The sequence below is a fragment of the Adiantum capillus-veneris genome, chromosome 19, assembly GCF_014529385.1.
Source record: "Adiantum capillus-veneris isolate H3 chromosome 19, ASM1452938v2, whole genome shotgun sequence".
Classification (NCBI taxonomy): domain Eukaryota; kingdom Viridiplantae; phylum Streptophyta; class Polypodiopsida; order Polypodiales; family Pteridaceae; genus Adiantum; species Adiantum capillus-veneris.
Window position 1 is genome coordinate 149469251 of NC_140949.1, and position 18084 is coordinate 149487334.

At 41.6% G+C, this 18084-nt stretch overlaps 2 protein-coding genes across 3 annotated transcripts; one reads left to right on the forward strand and one right to left on the reverse strand.

The window, feature by feature from the left end:
- Positions 1-9232: 9232 nt before the first annotated feature.
- LOC147435055 (pentatricopeptide repeat-containing protein DOT4, chloroplastic-like) lies at positions 9233-13058 on the forward strand. 2 transcript variants are annotated; one of them, XM_086491421.1, is made up of 4 exons: positions 9233-9697; positions 10157-10528; positions 11055-11119; positions 11218-13058. In XM_086491421.1, the coding sequence occupies exons 1-4, from the start codon at positions 9581-9583 to the stop codon at positions 12071-12073; spliced, it is 1410 nt and encodes a 469-aa protein (XP_086347547.1). In that variant the 5' UTR covers positions 9233-9580; the 3' UTR covers positions 12074-13058. The 2 variants fall into 2 exon arrangements, with proteins under 2 accessions (XP_086347547.1, XP_086347546.1); XM_086491420.1 differs by having other exon boundaries at positions 9233-10528.
- A 1134-nt stretch (positions 13059-14192) lies between these two features.
- Positions 14193-17785, reverse strand: LOC147435056 (B-type cell cycle switch protein ccs52A-like). Its single transcript, XM_086491419.1, has 10 exons — positions 16954-17785; positions 16427-16549; positions 16242-16346; positions 15880-16059; positions 15735-15797; positions 15463-15657; positions 15099-15200; positions 14958-15020; positions 14812-14880; positions 14193-14652 (listed from the first exon to the last, which is right to left on the reverse strand). The coding sequence occupies exons 1-10, from the start codon at positions 17584-17586 to the stop codon at positions 14599-14601; spliced, it is 1587 nt and encodes a 528-aa protein (XP_086347545.1). The 5' UTR covers positions 17587-17785; the 3' UTR covers positions 14193-14598.
- Between the last annotated feature and the right edge of the window lie 299 nt (positions 17786-18084).

The following is an 18084-nucleotide window of genomic DNA, read 5'->3' on the forward strand; positions in this document are numbered from 1 at the left end:
AATATTTGGTTGGATCTACACTTTTTTTGGTTCTGCTATTTCTTGGAGATCTGTTATTGAAGAGTGTGTACGACAATTTCCACTACAAAGATACAGTATGTCTCTTTGAGTGAAGCATGCAAAGAAGCTATATGGTTTACTCGTCTAGTGGAAGATCTTGGACTAGAAAAGAAGTTACTACTTCTTCACTATGATAGTCAGAGTGCTATTGTGTTGGCTAAGAATCCAATCTTCCATGCAAGGACAAAACAAATTGATGTGCATTATCACTTGTCGCGATTGCTTGGAAAGCAAGAATCTTGACTTGGTGAAGATACATACATCAAAGAGTGCAACGGATGCACTCGCTAAGAATATCTCCAGCAATCAACTTCAACACTTGGTCAATTGATGGACATCAAATAAAGATGTGGTATTCTTCACACTAACTATATAGGTTGTATAGTTTTACACCCTCCCACATTCTAGCCATCAAGTGAGAAAATGTTGGGTGGCCCACTGCCCATCACTAATTTATGTCTGCTAACCTTTAATTTTATAGATATGCAATTTATGAGCCACAAAAAAACTAATGAGTTATCATGGGCCAATATGAAGAAGAGGGCTAGCTCTCCGTCACCATAAATGTGTGTCCTCTCTCTCTCTCTCTCTCTCTCTCTCTCTCTCTCTCTCTCTCTCTCTCTTATGTATATGACTCCGCTCTTTCGCTTCCCTTCAGACTTGCCATTGAAATCTTTTGTCCAATGGTTAGAATTCCAAGTCTGAGATTGTTGCTTGCTTGGATTAGTTGCTTCAGAGGACTCGGAGCTAGTTCAAATGGATGTAATTACATCTTTCTTACACGGTGATCTTAATGAGGAGATTTATATGCAACTGCCTGAAGGGTTTATTAAAAAAGGCAAGGAACATTTTGTGCGCAGACTAAAGAAGAGTCTTTATGGTCTAAAGCAAGCATCCAAGCAGTGGTATCATAAGTTTGATACTTTTATGCGATCCTTGTGTAGTATTGAGGATCCATGTCTTTATGTGAAAAGACCATGGAATGGACAACTTATTGTGCTTATTGTTTATGTGGATGATATGCTCATTGATGGTCGTTTTAAAAAGGACATTGTTGACCTAAAGTAGAAGCTACATAGTTAGTTTGAAATGAAATATTTCGGTGATGTCAATCATATTTTTGATATGTGCATTACTCACGATCGAAAGAACATATTGTTATATGTGTCTCACAAAAAGTATGTGCAAAAAGTGCTTCAACATTTTAATCTGGAGAAGGAGAAGTCATTGAGTAATCCATTGCCTGCCTATTTGAAACTCAACAAGAATGATTGTCCCATACCTTTTGAGGACAAATCCACAATGGCTAAGGTTTCTTATGCTTTAGCTTGTGGAAGTCTCATGTATGCCATGGTGGCTACGAGACATGACATTGCAATTGTAGTGGGAGTTGTCAGGTATATGTCCAATCCTGGAAAGAATCACTGGGATGCTATGAGATTTATTCTCGGGTATTTGATTGGCATAGCAGATAGACATTTATGCTATGGTCACGTAGAGCTATCCATTAAAGGATATGTTGACAATGATTATGCAAGTTGTGTTGACAATCATAATCAATAGTTGGTTGGATCTACACTTTTTTTGTTCTCCTATTTCTTGGACATCCGTTATTGAAGAGTGTGTACAACAATTTCCACTACAAAAACAGAGTATGTCTCTTTGAGTGAAGCATGCAAAGAAGCTATATGGCTTACTCGTATAGTGGAAGATCTTGGACTAGAGAAGAAGATACCACTTCTTCACTACGATAGTCAAAGTGCTATTGTGTTGGCTAAGAATCGAGTGTTCCATGCAAGGACAAAACACATTGATGTGCATTATCACTTGTCGTGATCGCTTGGAAAGCAAGAAGCTTGACTTGGTGAAGATACATACATCAAAGAGTGCAACGGATGCACTCGCTAAGAATCTCTCCAGCAATCAACTTCAACACTTGTTAGTTGATGGGAATCAAGTAAAGATGTTGTGATCGCTTGGAAAGCAAGAAGCTTGACTTGGTGAAGATACATACATCAAAGAGGATGCACTCGCTAAGAATCTCTCCATCAATCAACTTCAACACTTGTTAGTTGATGGGAATCAAGTAAAGATGCAGTATTCTTCGCAGTAACTATACAGGTTGTATAGTTTAACACCCTCCCACATTCCAGCCATCAAGTGGGAAAATGTTGGGTTGCTAACCATTTAGGTCAGCGCCCATTGTCCATCACTAATTTATGTCCGCTAACCTTTAATTTTATAGATATGCAATTTATGAGCCACACAAAAAAAGCGCTATTGTGGGCCACTATGAAGAAGAGGGCTGGCTCTCCCTCGCCATATATATGTGTCCTGCTCTCTCTCTCTCTCTCTCTCATGTATATGACTCCGCTCTTTTGCTTGCCTTCAGACTTGCCATTGAATTTTTTTAAGGTGGGTACTCATAGTATCAGCTGTGAGCTTTACCTTATTAAAGTCGGATGAACATATTCATGACAATCTTCCACATGTATGTTCCTCATCCTTGCCCAATGCTCAAAGGCTTGAACATGAACGTTACCATCACTTCTCCTTGAGCCTTTAAACTATAGCATCTTGAGCTTCAAATCCATTCTTCTTTCCTACCTCATATGTGGTCCCACTTAATCCGATACATGCTAAAAATTTGAGTCGGAAGAGTTATCCTTTGCACTCTCTTCCTCAATCCTCTCCAAGAGATGCAATTCAACTTCTACAATGGGAGGTGGAACTTGGTTCTCCTTCAGGTCCATGCTCCCCTTCATGCCTTCCCTACCTTCTCAACTCCTGCTTATTGGCTTGGTCCATTATCCCCCAAGTGTCATCCTGAAAGCTTCAACAATAATTTGAAAGTGCACTAATAGTGCGTACCTTTGAAAAGAACCTCCTTGCTGATGAAGCTATTGATTATTTCCCCATCATAATCACGAAATGTTGACATTGAGTCTTGTATGAGAAATGCTAAAGTGTCAACCTAGGGAAGTTTGTGGTTGACCTTGACCCCTATAGTGGAAAATGTGAGGCCTTGGTGATGCATGATTTCTGACTTCTACAACCCTTTGACAAAAGTTTGGTTCAAAAAGTCCCTCCTACTGTTATCGCCCTGCTAAATCTTTGAGCTTCTCTACAAGCTTCCAGACTATCAATTTCTTCCTTTTGATGTTCTCTAACTCAGTTAGTAGGCCTTCATCTATCTTCTCATCCTTGAACCTGAATGACAAGGCCTTCGCTCAACTTGTCGCTAAATTTTTTTTAGGTGGGTACTTGTAGTCCCACCTTTGAGCTTTAACTTATTAAATTCTCATGAAGATAATCATGATAATCTTCCACATGTATGTTCCTCATCCTTGCCCAATGTTCAAAGGTTTGAACATGAACCATAGCATCATTGCTCGTTGAGCATGTAAACTCTAGCATCTTGAGACTTAAATCTATTCTTCTTTCTTGCTTCTTCAGGCGATCTGCTTCAACCTCTAAAATGGGAGGCTAAATGTAGTTCTCCTTTTGGGCCATGTTCCCATTCATACCTTTGCTGCCTTCTCAACTCATTGGCTTGGTCCATCATCCCCCAAGTGTCAACATGAAAGACTCGACAATAATTTGAAAGTGCACCAATAGTGTGTACCTTTGAAAAGGCTGAACCTCCTTTTATCGATGACGCATTTGATTAGTTCCCCAACATGATTGTGAAATGTTGACACCGAGCCTTGTGTGAGAAATGTTAGGGTCAATGTAGGGCAGCTTGTGGTTGACGATAGTGAAAAGTTGTGAGGCCTTGGTGATGGAATGACTTGAGTATAACAAGATTTGCTAAATATGTCATAGAACCTAATATCTACCTATCCTAAATGATTTTCTCATGTTGAATTCATCATTTAATGTGGAAAAATGAATGGGAACAAGATTTAGAATATAGATATGTGCTTTTAGACCTATCTCAGCACGGGACCAAAGGGAGAGAAGGCTACATCTCATTGAGGGTCCAAAAACGAGATGGTCTACCAAAGAGCAATGAGCACATAATGGAGCTTAAAAGACCTTAGGGTTAGCTTCATTAAAGACCTCAAAGGTTAGTGCTAAAAGTCCTTAGACCTAGGACCTTTAGGTACTGTAGACCTTAGGCAAGCTAATGATGTGTTTGAGGTGCTTGGGCTGACTAAGGTGCTTGAGGTGCTTAAGCTGACTAAGGTTCTTGAGGTGCTTAATGAATAAGGTACTTGAGGTGTGAGAGGTGCTTGAGGTGTTCAAGTCAAACATGAGCCCTAAATAGGAGGGGGCGATCCCTAAAGGTAAGGGATGAGAGAGAACACATTCACACACACTCAAGTCATGCCCAAGACACGAGGCATATAGGACACATGTCAAGCCCCTAGCCATGTTGCCCTCATAGTGTGCTTGAATCCTATTGGATGGCCTTTAGGGAGGTCCAATGAGAATCTAGATCCAATTTCATAATTAATTAAGCTCCCTCTCTCAAAAATCTACCTCTATTGCTAGTTATGACCAAAGCCTGCGATTGGCTAGGCCTTGGCATGGGCCAATGGGGTGCAAGCTAGTGCTAGGAGATAGGGGGTGGACCAAGGCAAGGGAAAGCTCTCACTTTTGGGCATACTCTCCCACACACTCACACATTCTCTCATGTGTTGAGCAAGAACTCCATCTCCTTCTCCAAGCTTGAGAAGTAGAGAGCCTACACCAACACCTCTTGGCTATGGACTACAAATCCAACCAAGAGTCAAGCTTCAAAGCAATGTTTATCATCTTCTTCATCTCCATTACTATGATATGCAATTTAAATTTCATATTGCTCACATTGCTGGCAAGCACAATCAAGTGGTTGATGCATTATCACAATGACCAAGGGCAAATGCTGTGTCTATAGAAACTCACAATGATCTATCTTTCATGATAGATGAGTATGCTAGTGACCCCAATTTCAAGGATGTCATTTCAGTCCTTGCCCTAGGAAAGAAAGAGGAACCATTCACCTTGCGAGATGGTCACCTTCTCTATGGAAATAGGCTGTGTTAATAACTCACTTCGTAAGAAAGTAATGTATGAATCCCATGATCCTCCTTATGTAAGGTATAGAGGGATTCAACCTACTCTTTGGGGAGTAGAAACCTACTTCTATTGGCCCACTATGAAAGTAGACATGCAAGAGTATATTTCAAAATGTGTAGTGTGTCAAAAGACAAACCATGATAGAGGGAAGTAACCTGGATTGCTTCAGCCATTGCCAATTCCTAATTCACCATGGGAGAGCATATCCATGGATTTTATCTTTGGATTGCCCAAGTCTATCCATGAGAATAGGGGAATATGGAAAATAGCCGGCAGGTTTAGCAAACAAGCACATTCTATACCCGTCAAAAATACTATTAAGGCACATCAAATGGCAACTCTCTTCCTATCTCAGATTTTCAAGTACCATGGTTTGCCAACGTCCATAGTGTCAAACGGAGATCCTAGAATGACCAGTAATTTTTGGAAGGGTCTCTTTGAGAATCTAGGTACAAGGTTAAATTTATCCTCGGCGTACAACAACACTATACATACTTATATTGGAAAGGCACCTTTCAAGGTCATAGAGGGAAGATCTAAAAGTCCCTTGCTACTTAAATTTCATGGGAAGATCTTCCTTGTGTTGATGAGTATAGCTAAGATTTGCAAGAATCTTCTCAAAAGATTAAAGAGGCTATATCCATCTCACAGCAAAGACAAAAGGATATTATGACAAGCACCGAAGAGCCTTAGCCTTTAAGGAAAATGATTGGATCTTGCTAAAATTCCCAAGGCTCGTCTAAGGCAAACTACAGGTAAAAATCCTATGGGCCACCAAAAATATTATGCTAAGCTAGCAAAAAGATACTATGGTCCTTTTCAAATCCTTAAACCAATCAATGAGATGGCCTATCAACTAAAGTTTCCCACTCATTGGCTCATACACAATGCTTTTCATGTGAGCCTACTTAAGCCTTACAAGGGAGAGCCACCAAGAGAACCAATAATGAAGGACCCATCGTAGATCGAAGATCAAGAAAAGGTCCTCCAACCAAAGCCACCCTTTGACATGAAGACAAGGTACTAAGACATGGTAAGATTATCCGACGGTATCTTATTAAGTTCAAAAATTATCCTTTGGAAGATGCTAGATGGATGCAAGGAACGTAGCTTAAGGATAATATGAACCTTGTCAATTCTTACAATGCTACATTAGAGTAAGCCAATTTAAATGTCTTTTAAATAAACAACGTTTTTGTCTTATAAAACTAGTTCTCTTTTTATTGTGCACATATTTAAGTAGTATGCATCCTTAGAATCATGTTTGTGATGATGACGTCTCCCAAACACCAAGTAGAATTTGTCACTCTACTCTCGGAGTATGATATGGACTAAAGAGCAGACATGCTTGCGGCAGCTGAGTCTCTCAAGTACCAAGTGGACTAGTCATCCATTTTAGAATGATGTCATAGGGTAAAAAGGGATCCTCTACCCAATAAGAAACATAGACTAATGACTAAGGGTTTATCTTCTCTACCTCATAGTCGAGGACGACTATAGTTTCAAGAGAGAGGTAATGTCATAAAATTTAATATCTACCTATCCCAAATGATTTTCTCATATTGAACTGATTATTTAATGTTGGAAAATGAATAGGAACAAGAGTTAGAATATAGATATGTGCTTTTAGACCTATCTCAGCGTGGGACCAAAGGGAGAGAAGGCTACATCTCATTGAGGATCCAAAAAGGAGATGGTCTACCAAAGAGCAATGAGCCGATAATGGAGCTTAAAAGACCTTAGGGTTAGATTCACTAAAGACCTCCAAAGGTTAGTGCTAAAAGTCCTTAGACCTAGGACCTTTAGGTACTTTAGACCGTAGGCAAGCTAGGCTTGTGCTTGGGTGCTTAAGGTGCTTGAGGTGCTTAAAGCTAACTAAGGTGCTATAGGTGCTTAATTACTAAGGTGCTTAAGGTGTTCAAGTCAAACATGAACCCTACATAGGAGGGGGGAGCCCTAAAGGTAGGGGATGAGAGAGAACACACTCACACACACTCAAGGCATGCCCAAGACACAAGAGGCATAAAGGACACATGTCAAGCCCCTAGCCATGTTTCCCTCATAGTGTGCCCGAATCCTATTGGATGGCCTTTAGGGAGGTCCAGTGAGAATTTAGATCCAATTAAATAATTAATTAATCTCTCTCTCTCTCTCTCTCTCTCTCTCTCTCTCTCTCTCTCTCTCTCAAAGGGGGAAAGAGGGACACTTGTCAAATGCTACCTCTATTGCTAGTTATGGCCAAAGCCTGTGATTGGCTAGGCCTTGGCATGTGCCAATGGGGTGCAAGCTAGTGCTAGGAGAGAGGGGGTCGACCAAGGCAAGGGAAAACTCTCACTTTTGGGCATACTCTCCCACACACTCACACATTCTCTCATGTGTTGAGCAAGAACTCCATCTCCTTCTCCAAGCTGGAGGAGTAAGAGCCTACCTCAACACCTCTTGGCTATGGAATGTAAATCCAACCAAGAGTCAAGCTTTAAAGTAATGCTTATCATCTTCTTCATCTCCATTACTATGTTATACTATGCTCTAAGAGTAATGATATGAGAGGAGACTACTTCTTTCTCATAAGAATACATCTTCTTCTCTTCCCTTCCCTCACTCCCTGCCAGCTCTCTCCACCTTTGAAGGTGTTTGAGATCGTGGAATTGAGGCCGGGGATAAGTTCATGTTATTGCAAGTTAATTACGGGCATAATATTGGTGCATGAAGCTAACCATCTTCATAGCATCAATAAGGTCTCAAGGAATACAAAGAATTTATTGTACCAAGTCTCTCTTTATGGGAGAATCTATAATACAAAAGCCTTTTGGAGGGGAGACCCCAGCTCCAAGTAAAGCCGTTCCTCAATTGTTGTCAAATTCTCTTATTCTCTCTCTCTTTTGCAAGTATTGTTCATGCCAAGCTAAGTAGGTGTAATGTTTATTTTGCTACCTCCAATCAAGTACTCTCCTATGTTCATTAAGAACTCTCTTTAGGAAATGCTCACTACTGTCACTTTAATTCCACTACAATCAATGTTATTAGCCATATTCTGTTACAAAATATAACCAAACAGAAGCTTTATAATGGAAATGAACAAACAAAAATACTCAAGACAGGATGAATGGAGATCAAGGAACACAATGTTGAAGCATAGTTGAAATTAAGAAGAAGTACAACAGCCAAATTGCCCAATGATAGCTCTCTATTACTAGGAGTAATGCTTATACAAGGCTAATAGCTAGCTCATGCTCTTGTATTGCCAATCCCCCGAATATAGGAGTCCTCCTCTTTTATAGTTTGCATTCGCATGAGCGTGCCACCCATCTTGGCTTTGATTTTTGCAGCACCTTCCTTGGTTGTCACTTCAGTTGGTCGCCGTCAATTGATTCTTGGCGGTTGTGGTCGATTTACATGGGGTCTATTCACACAACTTTCGCCAACCAAATCACTTGCCTTCAACAATTCCCTACATCTGACCATTGCAAATATTTTTACAATGATTATCACCACTACATAACACACAAAGAACAACACAACGAGTTCTCGTGCTCAAGTTTTTGGGTCTCCTTCTCCTTCTCCTTCTTCTATCTTTATACTCTATGTTGGTTTTTCGTTGAGTCATTATTCTAGTTTCCATCTTCAACAATAATTGATACCAATGTTGGCATAGTGTCAATATGCAAGATGATTCAAGTAAACTAAATCAAAGGTTTCCATCACCTTAAAGTTTTGGCGTCCAGATGGTTAGACTAGTTGAGGAACCATGGAGTTAAGCGCACATGTGCAAGAACATTACTAGGATGGTTGACCTCTTGAGAACATTATCAACAATTGATATCAGAGCTAGGTTGGCCTTCTCTCCGGTTTAAAGGGTAAGTGGCTAGCATTTGAAAGTTTCTCCCTCTTTTAAACCTAGGCAAAACGTTGCCTATTATGAATCAATCAAATTTGTAAAAAATGGGATATACTGGTTTGCAGAAAGCACAGACGTTAGAGAGATCCCCACAGGTTTCTTAGAGCCGGGTCGTAACCAGGGGAAGTGGGGGGAGTAGGGGGAGGATAGTTACTATTTTCAAAAATCTCAAAAATGTTTGACCAGTAACCCTTCTGTCACTTTGAAAAAGAAAACGGGGGGGCTTAAGACAAGAGAGTTGCTTTTTCCGTCGTCGTAGGGTTATGGGAGCCAATGACAGTAACAAAGCATGTGTGCTGGTCTTTTCTGCGCTAAAAAGAAATTGGGTGCGGGACTGTGCATCCCACTTCCCCCACTGACGCGGACGTAGTGCTTAGTGTTCTCATAAGTACTCTGAGTGGTGGTGCTCTTGTGGACATGTATGCTAGGAGTGCATTGATCGCATGCTATGCTTACAAAGGGAAGGTCAAGAGGCTGTGGAATCAAAAATTGCACAATGACTATTAAATGAAATTCTACAAAGTGATTTGCAATTTCTACTAATTATGCAAGAAGCGGATGGGCGATGTCGGGCAGCGCAGAAAGCGAGTGACGCGCGAGATTATCTTCAATCTCTTGCGAACATGCATCAAGCAAAAAGATGTTGCTGCTGCCATACGCGTCCATGCTCTTATGGTAAGCTCTCATCATGTAGATTCTGCTCTCGCTGATCAGCTCATTCGGTTCTTCTCTTCCACTGCATGTCTGCCTGAGGCTAAAGCTGTCTTTGACAGCATACCCTTTCCTGGGGTGCACTCATGGCATTCCATTATCTCAGCTCATTCTGGGGCCGGAGAGAAGGCTCAAGCCTTGAAGTTGTATCATAGAATGCAAGAGCAGGCTCTTGTTAAGCCCAACGCGTATATATTCTCATGTGTTTTGAAAGCTTGCAGCGGCTTGGGTGACCTACTTCAGGGTGCCCTTACACATTCCGATGCTACTGTAGTAAGCCTGGAGTCAGACAAGGTTGTGGGGACTGCTCTTGTCAATCTTTATTGCAAGTGTAACCACTTAAAGGAAGCATTTAGTGTGTTTGAAAACATAAAGGGTCGTAATGTCATTTCATGGAATGCATTGCTTACTGGCTATGTGCAGAATCGGCAATGGCTTCCCACCCTTAGTCTTTTTGACCGATTGAGAAAGGAGGGAGTGAAGCCAGACCGTGTTACTTTATTGTGCATCATGAAAGCTTGCGGTAGTTTAGGCTCCACCGAAGGGTGCAAGCTCCTATATGAGCAAGTAAAGGAGAGCGATCTTGGTTCTGATGTTGTTATTGGCAATGCCCTAGTTGACATGTTTGCCAAGAGTGGGGAACTCCAGCAAGCAATTGAGGTTTTTAAAAGCCTACAAATGAGAGATGTGGTTTCATGGAGCTCCATTATTGCAAGCTTTGCCCAGCATGGACATGGTTTTGCGGCTCTGGAGGCCTTCGATAAAATGCAATGCGAGGGCATAACGCCAGAGAAGGTATCCTTTTTGTGTGTTTTAAGAGCTTGTAGTCTTTTAGGGGAGTGCATTTATGGCAGGCTTGTGCATGACCAGCTGATTAGAGATGGACCTCTATTAGATGGAATGTTAGGAAATACCCTTATGGATATGTATGCCAAATGTGGCAGTCTCGAAGAGGCACAAAAGATCCTCGAGGTTTTACCGGATAGGACTGTAGTATCTTGGAATGTAATCCTATTAGGTTATAGCCAACAGGGCCTTGATGGTTCAGCATTAGATCTTTTTGAAAAGATGCAAAAAGAGGGAGTGAAACCTACAGAAGTGACATTTTCATGCATAATTAAAGTGTGTGGTAGGATAGGAGCTTTAAAGATAGGTGAGATTTTACATGATAGGATTATTAGAGAGCAGCTAGAACAGGTCACCGTGATTGGAAACACGATCGTTGATATGTATGGGAAGTGTGGTAGATTAGATTCTGCATGTAAGACCTTCAGCGACTTGTCAAGTGCTAATGTTGTGTCATGGGGTGCCTTAATTGCAGGATATACACAGCAAGAGATGTGCTTTTCAGCTCTTCTTTGCTTTCAAAGGATGTTGGAGAAGGAGGTGGAGCCTGATTTAGTAATACTTGTATCCATTTTGAAAGCTTGTGCTGGCATGGGTGTGCTAAAGTGGGGCAGGCTTCTATTTGACTATGTTATCAGGAATGGACTAGAGTCAGATTTAGGAGTTGGGAACACCCTTGTTGACATGTATGCAAGATGTGGAAGCTTTGCAGAGGCAGAAGCCATTTTCAACTGGTCATCATCGAATCTGAACCATGTGTCATGGAATGCCATGATCGCTGGCTATGCACAACACGGTTACTTTGAGGAAGCTGTGCAGTGTTTTGACAACATGCAATCACTATGTGTGAAACCGACGAGCCAAACATTTACTAGTATTCTTGCCGCTTGCACACATGGAGGAAAAGTCGAAGATGGATATAGATTCTTGATGCGTATGCTGACTGATTGTGGTTTTCCACCTAGTATTGAGCACTTCAATTGCATGATTGATCTTCTTGGTCGCACAGGACATCTGACAGATGCGTATGGGCTGTTGAACACCATGCCATCTTTGCCCAATATCAATGGGTGGATGTCTTTGCTCACTTCATGTTTGCTGTTCGGCAATGTCGATGTTGGGAGACGGTCATTTGAGGAAGTTGTGAAACTGGATCCCGACACGTCTGCAGGCCATATTCTTATGCTGAACATCTATGCTGATGCTCAGATGTGGGATGATGTTCGTAGATTGAGTGAAGCGTGGAGGTGTCAAGATACAAGGAGAAAACCTGGCCAAGCTTCTTTGGAAGTAGATGGGCAATTATTTGAGTTTGTGGTTGGCGATCTCCCCCACTTGGACTGTAAGGATATGTCTGTAAAGATCAGAAATCTTCATATTTCGTTGAAAAGTGGCGGTTATGTGCCCCATTCAGAAATTATATTTGAGTCTACTTTTATTAAGGATCATGAGAATCGTAAAGATCTAGAAGAATCATTACTTGTACATCATTAATAGTGTACTTTACAAGTTATTCTTCTCGCCAAAAGATTCAGCAACAGTACTGATTCTTTTTTTGGCTTAAAAGGAAAATATTGGAGGGGACAATCCCTGGCTCGATAGAGAGTAACAATGAAACGTATCAATACATTATTCGCGTTGAACAAATGAAACGTATCCATATGTCGTTGACGTTGAACAAATGATAGTTCGTCGATCCTCAGCTGAAAGGGACTTAGTCCTGATGCTTGAAAGCTGGACTCTTCTGAACAAAGGCAACATTGTGACACGAGACCTTTTTTCAAATTTTGTGATGTTCACCTGAAGGCAACCTGCTTCTGAAAGATGGGGTTTTTGTAAGCAAAAAGCAATCGATACAGATGCGCAATTTTAGATAAGTTACCCTGCTTGTAGAGTCTTGTGAAAGTTTCTGGATTCATGCTTCAAGAAAGAAGAGGGTTCATTTATCAACGTGATAAATCAATATCTTAAGTGGTAAGAGAGCGCACGATTCATGATGAGAAACATGGTGCTTGTAACACAAAGGAAATTCCTTCTGCAAGGAAGAATGGCACAAGCAAGTTTTGGTTGAAATGTCATCATGAGAATTGAGATATCGAATTTCACAGAACAAGGAGAGCGATGCAATAGAAAGAGTTGCAAACATTGTCACTCAAGAATCCTGAAGAAGTGCTACGGTAAGCTTGGAAAGAAAAAGGGCAACAGTACAAATATGCTTTGAGATTGAGTCAGTGCTCTAAAAAGACTTAGGTTTACGGTAACCCCACCATATTGTAAAATTTACCTCTTAAGTTTTGAATCCTAAGGTGAGAAAATCTACATAATTTAGTAAAATTTAGTGTAAAGACCTTCAAACATAGTCTCTAATTTTCTCTCTACGTTTTCAAAGTTTTTAGCAAAAAAATATTTCGAGCACTGGATCAAGGGTTGAAGTGCAATTTTACCGAAGTGTAGGCTGCACTGAGGTTGAAGAGGATTAACCTTGTAGAGATTGAAAAATTTTACCTGATTTTGGTTTGGTTTGAGAGCCTTGAGCCAAAGCTTGTGTGCTATTATTGCCACCAAAATAACACTAGCCTGCCTATATTGCTGCAATCACATAAATGCAAGGTATGCGACCAAAGCCAATCACTAAATAACAAGCCAAGCATACAACTGAACACAGTTGAACACTTTATAGAAGATAGTAAGAAGCAAAATATAAAATAGATCAAGTGGAACACATTAAGAACCATACCTTGGAGCGTGTACCTTATTGATTATTTTACCAAAACAAGATGAAGCAAACAATAGGAAAATTGATTGTAGGACATCGCAGCCACATGCCCCATGGAGAGAATGTTGTTACCCAGTCAAAGTGGAGAAAGAGGGGTTCAATTTTAGAAGATTGCAATAGCAAATAAGCAGAGCTTTGTAGCCAAAGAAGCAATTAACTGATGGACGAGCCAAAATTAATGGAGCATTGAAGCATAGCAAAGGTCAGCCATGAGAGAAATAGTTCAATACCATGTGGAGTTATCAATAAAATTCTTTAAGACAAACAGAAGTGATCCAAGCCAGGTCTCCCCAAAAGGGAACCAAAAGTCGTGCAGAGTAGATAGCCTCAACGCTAGTAGGTAAATGTGCCCAAAGCCCCTCACAATGGAGGTACACATCTCAAAGGCTAAATTCCAGTCCTTGCGTGGATCATTTCGCTGCAAACAAAAAGGAGCTCAGCCATGACAAAGCTACAATCACCAAAGCCCCTGTGACATTGTTAAGCCTATAATGAATAGTTGGAAGGTAGTATTGCATAAGTAAAGGATTAGAAAGAAAAAGGCCTAGCAAAAGTTCAGAGTTAATCAGCTGTTAAGTTGTGGTAAAAAGCACTTTAACAACCGCAAAACATAATTTACAAGTCATACATCTTCAAAGAGGTTCAGAACAACTTGTGGCAAGAGTAACGTAACAGTTGTATTGCCTGACATACACACGACAGCAAAAACATCCTCGAAGGAATCAACCAGACTCCTGACTGCCATTATAAGAGACCCAGAAGAATGATCCCAGAAGAGGAGAGAGAGAGAAGGGGGAGGGGGGGTTTTGGGCGGCACACTTGATCATGCATATGATGTCTATCAAAACTTTAAGATTTTCTTAATTTGCTTCAAGATACACATTGGGTCTCTCAAGCTACATATTGCTCGTGGGCCTCTTTTGAGGTTAGTACAAGGAAAGCAACTGCACAATTGAATGCTGTAAAAAGCCAAGTCAACCAATGGCTTACAGATCAGTAAAAGAATGTGGAGGATTGTTCTACATGCCCAAAGTTCAGTCAAATAAGTAAGAAGCCGCTTTGTAAGGTCTAAAAAGGCCAGGAACTAGACACACTATCGACTCTAAGTAACTCAAAAGGGGAAAAACCACTAGCCAAGGGCTAAAATGCACCACTACAATAAACAGCTTACAATTACAACCTTACAGCTCCCTGACATCCTCAATCAAGATCATCAAGGCAGCACTCCTGACCAGAGAAAGCGCTATCTTATGTGTGTTCGTCCCAAAGACAAGATCCCATTGTCTCGCGCGTTGCTCTGCAAAAATGAACACAAACAAAATGAACATTAAAGGTAGTCCAAAAAACAGCACACTTCCAATGCAAATACAGACTGGCATGCACGAAAAACAAAAATATGGAATAGACTACAGCATGAAGAACATGCAAGATGCCTAACAGTAAAACAAGAGATAACCTGAGATGTTGGAGAAGGAAAAACAGTCCAAAACCTCAGCGTCTCGTCACCTGCCCCTGTCACAATTATCTGAGCAATAAAGGTCCATCAGAAATAATAAATTTGTGAAAGTACCCATAAACACCCAAACCAGAATCTTCCCACACCTGACCATCAGGAGATATTGCAAGATACAGGACTCTGAAAGTGTGTCCAGTTAATGTTGCGAGCTGCACAAATACTACTGCGTCAAAAAAGACCTGTTCTAACACATATCCATAGAGTAAAGCAGTCACAAGCAAGCTTGCCTTTGACATTGCTGGGTAGCGCCAAACAATGATCTGGTTTTGGGAGTATCCATGGGTGCTAACAAGCTCGTTGACATTCTTGGACCAAACGAGATTGCAAACCTTCGCAACGCCCAATGCAACAATTATAAGTAGCTGCAGCTCAATTTAAGTCATCGAACCAATACTACTGTGTTTTCACCACTATCACACTCTTATCATGCTACAACTTAAAATCTATGGTGCAGATGCCTTTATCCAGAAATTTCCATCCAACAAGGGTCAGGAAAAGAGAGTTTTCAAATCTTAAAGAGACTGCACCATGCACAACATGCCTTCAGCTTAATGAAAGCTTAAAGGAAGAACTGGCAAGTTTCACCTATACCTGGCTACCTGTGTCAACACAACTCAAATGTGAGCTTGTTGCCGTGTTCCAGAACCGTATGCATCTATCTGCTGTACCTCCACCAGAAGCCAAAAGCCCATGCTGGTGAGGAGACCAAGCAATTGCTTTCACAGCAGCTGTATGTTCACTAAACTTCAAGATTGGTTGTGTCGCTTGTTGGCTCCAAACAAAGAGCTGGAACAACAATTATGGCAAATTGTGAGTGCAATCAGGTAATGAGGGGTATTAACCACTGCAAGCAAATAAACTACCTGATTGTCATTCCCCCCTGATGCAAGCTCACGATCATCATATGACCACTTCAGTCCACACACCTTGACCACACAATCAGCCTCATCTTATGAGATTTCACTAAACACAAAGTCAAACCCAGCTAGTTAGGAAAAAAACACCCACTTCTGACTTGTGCCCGGTAAGCTTGTTGACAAAATCATCTTGAGCACGAACATCACGCTGCAAAATGCTCCTGTCACGACTGCCTGAAGACAATACATTTGAGCTCCAAGCCAAGGTTCCCACCCTTGTCCGATGTCCTCCCATGGTCCTTACTTTCTTACAACGTTGAGCATCCCAAATCTGCGTACATAATAGCCTTCTCTAAGTACTGGTTGATCACAAATTGGATTTTGAAAACCTCTCTATACTAATGTCTAAGAGAACATTGCAGAAAAGAATCCTCACAGAGACTGCCAATAAGCATGCAAATGCCAGAAAGAGAAGGGCGAAACATCTGTTTTTCTTGACAGGTGGCCCCTTACCTGCACTTCACCAAGGTTAGTGCCAACCGCCAAGCACGTGCCCCTCTGAGTCCATCCAACAGAGCAAACTGTGTCATCAGGACCTAGATCGCAAAGCTTGGTTACCTGATATTAAGTTCCTCAAAGAATCAAACCTGAACAGGCCTGGTATTCCAATCTGCATAAACTAGAGAGATTAAATGTACCTTGCTTGTGCAAGCACTCCAAAGGTAAACACATGTCCCTAATCCTACTGACAAAACATTGTGAGATGACCAGTCTACCAAGTTCAGGTAGAAATCATCTTGCAAAGCAGGTGCATCAAGTACCTACAGGGAGAAAAACAAATGCACACGAGAGAATAAATAACAATTATATGCTCTGAACAACTATAAAATGCACCATACCCAATCCTAGAGATCCTCAAACCAAGTACCACATATTTCTACCGCAGAAAACAAAAAAAACACCAACTACCAGAAACAATAGCGACATAGTGATCTTCAAATATAGAACAAACACCTTCAATCGAAATATGGAAATGCTCCGATGACAATCAATTGATTACCATGAATATTAAAATAATCTACAACAAAAAGAATATAGCTAAAAGCTTTTGCTAAAAGGCTGGGAGCAATGCTTATCAGAAGACTGACTGCACATCATAAACATTCGGATGGGATTACATAAATGCTACACAGTAATACCAACCATTTATCTCGATTTCAAGTACCTTGTAAGGAGAACGAGGTATTTTTCGTGGTGCCTTGCGTGGGCTGGAGAGTGTCCCAGCAAGAGCACCATCAACCCCCACAGGAGAAAGGGAATAAGGCGACTCTGGCTTTGCATTTGTGCTACCGCATCGCAGATCTGTCTTGAACCGGAAAATATTCTTGCTAGGGCTCATGGGTGAAAACTTCAACTCCCGGGATGTGCTCAGCTTCTCAGGCGTGCAGGGTGAAAGAGGACCCGCCATGTCTGCCCCAAACAGCTCTGTCCTGAGGAGCATGGAATAAGCTGCAGCTCCATCTTCCCGCCCATCATTAGATGGTGCAGAATAAACTCCACTGGGCGATCTTTCCAACAAAGCAAAACTGCTTAAATTTGATCCTGACCTGCTTGGAATGAAGCGATCACTGTAGGATGTGTGTGATGAGGAAGGAGTGCTAAGGGCGGTTCCTGAATGCTGCTTCAATGGGGGGTGTATGGGTGTGGAAAGGGGGAATGGGTTTGGAATGGAGCTTGGTTTCGGGCTTGGAGAGGCAGGTATACTGATGTCTTCAGGCACGTCGATGGAGGCGCTTCCTCCTCCTGACAAGCTCCAAGAATGATCTGCTGCGTTCTCCTCGATCGCGGAGTCGTCCATCACAATGGGGTGAGCATCAATCCTGCAGGGACCGGCGGAACTTCGAAGCACGCATGAATCGCAGCAGATGCCAGATAGCCGGGCATTGAGTGCCCATTTGAGGACCTGACATACCTGCCCCGGTCGCGAAGTGCAAACGAATTTGGACACCTGGACAACCTTCCAAATCACATAAATCGTCCACTGCCATTGGCGCCATACTAGCGCCACTCTTCTTTTGTAGCAATCGCACGCTTCCCGATACAAACGTCCCTGAAGGCTACAAGGGTGGCTTGGCCGCATTCAAACCCGTGACGTGGTCATGGAGGACGAATGCTCAACCAACGAAGCTAGCGCTACTCTTATTTTAATCCTAGATAATCCTAGCGAATCTCTTGAGATCCCTTTGTTGCTTCCCTTCTCAAGCACTCACTCAAAAATCTTAGTGCAATGTTTGAACACAAGCAAATTGATTGATTCGCTCTATGAGCTATCCATCTAGGCAAGGTCCATATGCTG